A 7,048-nucleotide genomic window follows, 5' to 3' on the forward strand; every position below is an offset into this window, starting at 1 on the left:
GAAATGGACTTTAGCACCAGATTCCCAACTGAAATACACCTAACAAGTAAAGACTATGTGTGGAACCAGAAACTCAATTACGAAAGTGTCCTCTTAAGATGTTGATCCTGCTTTGAAATAGGCCACCTAGCCAAAAATTTCCCAAAAGCCTCCCAGAGAAATTCTGCAAGAAAAAATCACCACAGATCTACATGGTGGGAAGGAACACAAAAAGAACGCTACACTCTCATCAAAGAAGAATACTCTCGAGAAAACTCTGAATTACAAGAAATCGGGCAAGAAAGAAACAACTCTCAAGACAAGCAGGGGGAAAGCCCCGACCAACAACAAAAAAGTGAACTCAAAAACCCCTCAAGCATCAACAGTTATGAGGTTTCGAATACTGCACAAAATAAATCTTCATTTAACAGCAAAGTAGATCTCCTAGACCAAACTTCTTCTCTGACTATCTCCAAAAGGACGAACACAATAGATCGCGAAGCTAAGACACCAATGTCCCAAGAACCAGAAGAGATGAAAGATGAAGAAAGTTGGAAGACCGTATAGAAGAAAAAGAAAGCTACATCACCAATCTCGCCAAGAAAGACAAGGAGCCAGACAATTAGAAATTAAGAAAATTATAGGTCCGAGAAACCAATTTGGTCTCAGTGGATGTTAACCATCATCATCATCATCATCATATATATATGGAGTATTTTAATCATTTTTCTCATAAAGATAAAGATTTAGTTTATTGATATATAAATATACTTAAGGATATGGAAAAACAGGACGCTCTGATGCGATCTCTGGTACCCTGCAACCTAACCCTAGCCTGCTGCCGCCGCATCTGACTGTTCACCCTGCAACTGCCGCCGTTCCTCTGCTGGTCGATAGCAATGGAATTGGCGGGCGGAGGGGAGAGCTCTGCTCCCCCTCCAAATCACTCTGCAAAGTCTGACAAAACCATGCTGCACTCTTCTGACGCTGGCCCTGATGCAGGACATGGCGATAATCAGAAAGCTGAGGCAAAGCTCCATACGGCCCCGACGGAAAACGATGATGCTGACAAAGAAAACCATGACAAAGTCAAGGTGACCCAGCCTAAAGCAACCTCAGCCACATGCATTCCAAAAGCTGCTGAACCCATCAAGGTAGACTTGCCCAGCCACCGCATCAATGGTGAAATCCAGTACATGCAAGATCACGCCCTCATAGGCAAATTTTTAGGCTTTTGGCCCACGGAGAAAGCATTACAAGGCTGGATAGCCTCAAAATGGAAGCCCAAGGGACAAATAACTCTGCAACTCGGGCCAAAGGGTTTCTTTACAGCTATATTCCACTGTGTGGAGGACAGAGTGAGGATATTCGAAGGAGGGCCGTACTTCTTCAATTCGTCCGGCCTCTATCTCACGGAATGGAAGCCCAGATTCAACCCTGACAAAGAGGATTTCAGTTGGGCCCCCGTCTGGATCAGGATGTACTCCCTCCCGGTAGAATACTGGAAAGAAGAAACTCTGGCAGACATAGGCAACAAACTGGGCACCTTCATACGAGTTGCAGCAGAGACAAAGACTCGTAAGTACACCTCCTATGCTAGGATCTGCGTCCAGATGCATCTGACCAACGCCCTCGCGGATACGGTAAAACTCTATCACGATGATTATGAATGGTCTCAAACTTTAGATTATGAACATATTCCTTTCCGCTGCCGTAAGTGTCATGAGCATGGCCATTTATTTCGGGACTGTCCTTTAAATTCCCAGTCCAAAGCAGCTACTGCTGTCGCGGAAATAGATTCTGAAGGTTTCATCAAAGTCCCTAACCGCCGCAGGCATACCAAAAAGAGCCAGCCAGTTCCTGAAAACCCTTTCAAAGAGAACCTCCAGAACAAATTCTCTGTTCTTGCTACGCAGGAAAAAGAGAATCACACCAGCTCTGAGTCCCCTCACCAACCCTCTGAACCATCTTCCTCCCTCCCTCATTTGAATCCCCCGCAATCCTCCGCCCCGGACCCTATCAATCCCTCTCCCATCCCCTCCTTGGAAAAAGGTAAATCCATATCTAGTTTTAGCTCCCTCTCGTCTTCTAAAGAGCAACCCTCTGTGGTTCTAGAACGGCCGGATGAAGATATGGAAACAGAAGCCACTCTTGCTCTCAGGCTTCAGCACGAAGCAGAAGAAGAAGTTCCAGGTGAAATCATTGTTATGGAAGAAGACCAAACGGAAGTCATCATCGATGGCTTAGATATCTTTACACTTGAGGCGGCCTGCAAACAAAAAGAATTCAACTCCATTCAACCTTGGCAAATCGACAAACTGGAAGGAGTCTTAGCCAAGGTACAGCATAACAAAAGCCTGGGCATCCAAGGAGGCAGTCCATGGGATGGAAAAAAGTTACTCAAGGATCTCAAGAAAAGGGGAAGGAAGACAGACCTCCAGCGCACCATAGCATTGGGAGAAATACTTATGGAATCAGGACAATTCCCTAAGTTGACAAAGTTCTACAAACCCAAATCACAATTTACATGAAGTTAATATCCTGGAATGTGAGAGGACTCAACAGCCCCTCAAAACACAGAATGATCAAACATCTGATTCAGCAAGAAAAACCCACCATAGTTTTTTTGCAAGAAACCAAAAGCACCACTGATGCTATTGAACGAATCCGTGGCAAAGTTTGGGCAGGAAGCAGGGCTATCTCTGTTGATGCCTCAGGCGCCTCAGGAGGGTTAGCTATTCTTTGGAACCCACAGATCATCACATTATATGACTATCACGCCACACTCCATCTCCTTCAAGCTTCATTCCACCTAGTTGGCACGAACATTCATGGTCACCTCACAAATGTCTATTTTCCACAATCTATTCAGCAAAAAATAGAACTTCTAGAAACGCTTGCTCTTCTCAATGAAAACAGACAATTCCCGCTTTGGATCGGGGGAGGAGACTTCAACATAATAACTTCCATGGCAGAGAAACAGGGCGGCCGAATTGGGCTTGACAGTGACAGTGAAAGCCTCAAAGAGTTCATTCGAAACAATCACCTTATGGACATCCCTACCTCGAATGGAATCTTCACATGGACCAACAAACGAAGAGGTATTCAACACATCGCCTCACGCCTTGACAGATTCTTCCTTTCTGACAATGCTATCCATTTAGGAGGGGATTTCAATGCATCCATCCTTCCTCATAGTGGATCCGATCACTGGCCAATTTTGTTACAATGGTCCCGACCTAGCAATCAATGTAACTGGCCCTTCAGATTTGAAGCGTTCTGGCTCACAAATGCCACTTTCAGAAAAGTAGTCAGTGATGCATGGACAGTCTACACTCCGCCGCAGGGTGCCAAAATGTATCAATTTCAACAAAAGCTAAAGAATTTGAAGTATGTCCTCAAAATCTGGAACCGCACAAGTTTTGGCAACATTCAAGAGAAGCGTTCTCAATTAGAGCAGCAAATGAGCAAACTCCAGCAAAATCTCATACATCATGGCAGAACAGAAGAACAAGCAAAGCAGGAACAGGAACTCTGGAACCAAATAGAAGAACGCAGGAAGCAAGAAGAAATACTATGGCGGCAAAAATCGAGAATCAACTGGCTCAAAGAAGGCGAGAAAAACACAAAATTCTTTCACAAGACCGCTATCCAAAGGCGAATGCATAACAATATAGCGTTCATCAACAACCAACAAGGCGAAAGAATTGAAGAGCATGAGAACATGGAGAAGAAATTTACAGGGTATTTCAAGGACATCTTAACGGAGCCCGTTGAGAACAGGGAAGCAGCTATCCGCGCCATCACGCAACATATTCCCAGCATTATCACAGAGGATCACAACACCAGACTTCTCCAGCCCACGACCCTGCAAGAAATTGAAGAAGCCATGGCTCAACTCAAAGACGGAAAAGCACCTGGTCCCGATGGCTTCACAGCCAATTTTTTCCACGAATTTTGGGACCTCATCAAGTATGAAGTATGGAACCTGGTTGAAGAATCCCGAAGTATGCACTGGATCCTTCCGGCCCTTAATACCACCTTCCTAGCTCTGGTACCCAAAGGTGAGGAACCAAACAGGCCGGAAAACTTCAGACCTATCGCGCTCTGCAACGTCATATACAAGCTAATCTCAAAAGTGATCGCAAACAGGCTCAAACCTCTCCTTCCCCTGCTCATATCCCCGGAGCAAACAGGCTATGTGGAAGGACGGCAGATTATGGATGGGATCATATTATCAAATGAGGTCATACACTCTTTAAAGCTCCTCAAAAAACCAGGTATGATCCTAAAACTTGACCTCTCCAAAGCTTTTGATAAGCTTAGCTGGAATTTTATACAAAAAATGCTTCTAGCCTTTGGATTTAATGCTACATGGACCAGGTGGATCATGAGTCTCATCACTTCTCCTAGCTTTTCAGTTCTCCTAAACGGATCTCCCTCGTCTCCTTTCAAGCCCTCTCGTGGCATAAGACAAGGGGATCCTCTCTCACCCTTTATCTTTGTTTTAATGGCGGAGGGTCTTAGCAGACTACTCAAAGCAGCTATAGCCTCTAACAAGCTCAAAGGTATTTCCATTCATGGCCTCAATCCGTTGTCCCATCAACAATTTGTGGACGACACCATGTTATTTGGCCATCCATCCTCAAAAGAAGCCTCCATGTTTAAATCGCTCCTCTCTCTTTACTCAGAAGCTTCAGGTACCTCTATCAATGCCTCCAAGTCTCAGCTTTTCTTTTTCAATACCCCCCTCTCCACACAGAGAAATATAGCCAGAATTTTGGGATTCTCCATCTCCCATCTGCCTTCTAAATATCTTGGAGCGCCACTCACCGCGTCGGCTATTAAAAATACCTCCTGGCAATCTCTCCTTGACAAGCTGGAATCTAAACTCGCTTTGTGGACTTTCCGTGCTCTCAACATGGCAGGAAGATTGGTCTTGATCAAGTCTGTCCTTCAAGCTATGCCGTTGTACCTCTTCTCCACTTTGGCAGCTCCAAAATGGGTTCTCAAAGCCATTCGCAATTTACAACGCAACTTTCTCTGGGGCTCCACAGGTAGAAATCGAAAATGGGCCCTTGTGAATTGGAAGGAGGTGTGCAAACTCAAATCAGAGGGCGGGCTAGGGCTTAGAGATCCACTTCAAAGCAACAACACTATGGGTGCCAGAATGTGGTGGAACTGGCTCTCCAAGCCTCACGCACCTTGGGCCCGCTTATGGCAAGCAAAGTATGCTATGGGAAGTCAGTGGCAAGATCTAATCAGAATCAACTCCAGCGCCCAAGGCTCCCCAATCTGGAATGCTGCTAAGATACACAGTCGATTTATACAGGAACACAGTTTTTGGGAAATTCACTCTGGCACGTCAGCCAAGTTCTGGGAGGATTCGTGGCAGCAACTCCCCAAGCTTGCCGATCTATTCCAGATGCCACACTGGCAATCGTATATGCAGCAAGAAAACCTCATACATGTGCACCAATTCTGGCATCCAACGCTCAACCAAGACTATCAAACATGGAGACTTGCAAACAGTTGGCAAAGGGACTGGGAAGGTGAACCATACTCAGACTTGGATCAGGAACTCACACAACGCAGAATACGATACTCTCACCAGCAGGACAAGCTTAGATGGGGTCACAAGCACAAAGGCACATTTACCACTAAAGAGGCACATCAGCTGCGCTACTCAGACAGCCAAGATAATCATGACCAAATCTGGGCGCGTGTATGGCTTTCAGGGCTTTGGCCCAAAATTTCAACCTTCCTATGGCTTCTCAGCAAAAAGCGCATACTTACTTGGGATAATTTATTGAAGCGCGGTTTCATTGGGCCCTCTAGATGCCCAAACTGCAATCTTCAAGCAGAGACAATCAGACATCTCATGGAGTCCTGTACACTTGCAAAGCAGCTATGGGAAAGGGTGGAATCCTGTAACAACAGAGCAGCACCAAGAGGCGAGGATATAACTGACAATCTCAGGAATTGGAGCAAGAACCCGTTCCAAAGCCAATTCCTCAACACACTATGGGATCTCATTCCTGGTTTTCTGTACTGGCTCCTCTGGAAGGAGCGTAACTCTCGCATCTTCAACAACTCCTCCCGGACAATAGATGCTCTGTGGCTCATCTATAAAAGAAATATCCAGGAAACCTTAGCCATCAAATCCTGGTATGACACTGACATGCCAGAGGGGCAGCAGGAAAGGGATATTTTAAAAGCTTGGAATCTTGACCCTTCAACCTTTGCAAAGGTCATCACGCGTCCCCCCAGCAACCCCTCCTCTCCGTCCTCATGGTCCCTACCTGCTCTCAACTCTTTCAAGCTCAACTTTGACGGAGCAGCAAAGGGTAATCCGGGTCCAGCTGGTTATGGAGGAATCATCAGAAGTCATACAGGTGCTCCCATGCACATCTATTATGGCTCTCTTGGCAAAGATACCAATAATGTTGCAGAAATGGAAGGACTTTGGCAGGGGATCTGTATTGCGGAGCAACTTCAGTTCTTTCCACTAGAGGTTGAAGGAGACTCGCTGATCCTTATTAATGCCGCCAAAAAAATCCAAGCAGGAACAGCTGCGGACAAAGTTGCAACCAGCTGGAGACTTCTAAGCCGGTTGGAAGACTTGGCAGCTAAGCTTACAAATCCACATAGCCTATCCTTTCAGCATGTGCGAAGAACAGCTAATAAAGTAGCCGACAGACTAGCCAACCAAGGAGTTTCTAACTTCTTCTCAGGATCCTTGGACATAGTCGATGATGAACACCTCAAAAAAGACTGCATCACCCTGGTGCAAAAGGATCTCTCCCCCCCGGATGCGGGTGGTTGCTAGCGCAATAGGGCCCATGGCTTGTCAACAGGGCAGGTGTCCGCCCGGACAAGCCACGTACCCCCAAAGGACATGCCTTAAACTCGCAAGCATGCAGCATTCAGGGAGGGTCGTTAATACTGGCTGCAGAGCCGTCCCTTCGACATTCATTGCCAGCATTGAAACGCTAACCATGGCCCTTCAAAGCCGAACGCTCGCGGACATTCCTCTGCATTTTTCGCCTGCACCGGTTCTGATCTGGAA

At 46.2% G+C, this 7,048-nt stretch overlaps 1 protein-coding gene across 1 annotated transcript; it reads left to right on the plus strand.

Annotated features, from left to right (window-relative positions):
- The first annotated feature begins 878 nt into the window (after positions 1–878).
- LOC149200697 (uncharacterized) lies at positions 879–6,808 on the plus strand. The gene is made up of 2 exons (XM_089401036.1): positions 879–2,318; positions 2,582–6,808. The coding sequence occupies exons 1-2, from the start codon at positions 879–881 to the stop codon at positions 6,806–6,808; spliced, it is 5,667 nt and encodes a 1,888-aa protein (XP_089257162.1).
- Positions 6,809–7,048: the final 240 nt, after the last annotated feature.

This window comes from Pinus tabuliformis, chromosome 2_1 (genome assembly GCF_031772625.1).
Source record: "Pinus tabuliformis cultivar Carrire ecotype Pingquan chromosome 2_1, CPIR1, whole genome shotgun sequence".
Classification (NCBI taxonomy): domain Eukaryota; kingdom Viridiplantae; phylum Streptophyta; class Pinopsida; order Pinales; family Pinaceae; genus Pinus; species Pinus tabuliformis.

Bases quoted from the DNA above. Each gene is read 5' to 3' on its own strand.
- LOC149200697 (XM_089401036.1), top strand. From the start codon at position 879: ATGGAATTGGCGGGCGGAGGGGAGAGCTCTGCTCCCCCTCCAAATCAC. The intron at 2,319-2,581 runs GTACAGCATAAC...CATCTGATTCAG, and splicing joins TGGAAGGAGTCTTAGCCAAG to CAAGAAAAACCCACCATAGT.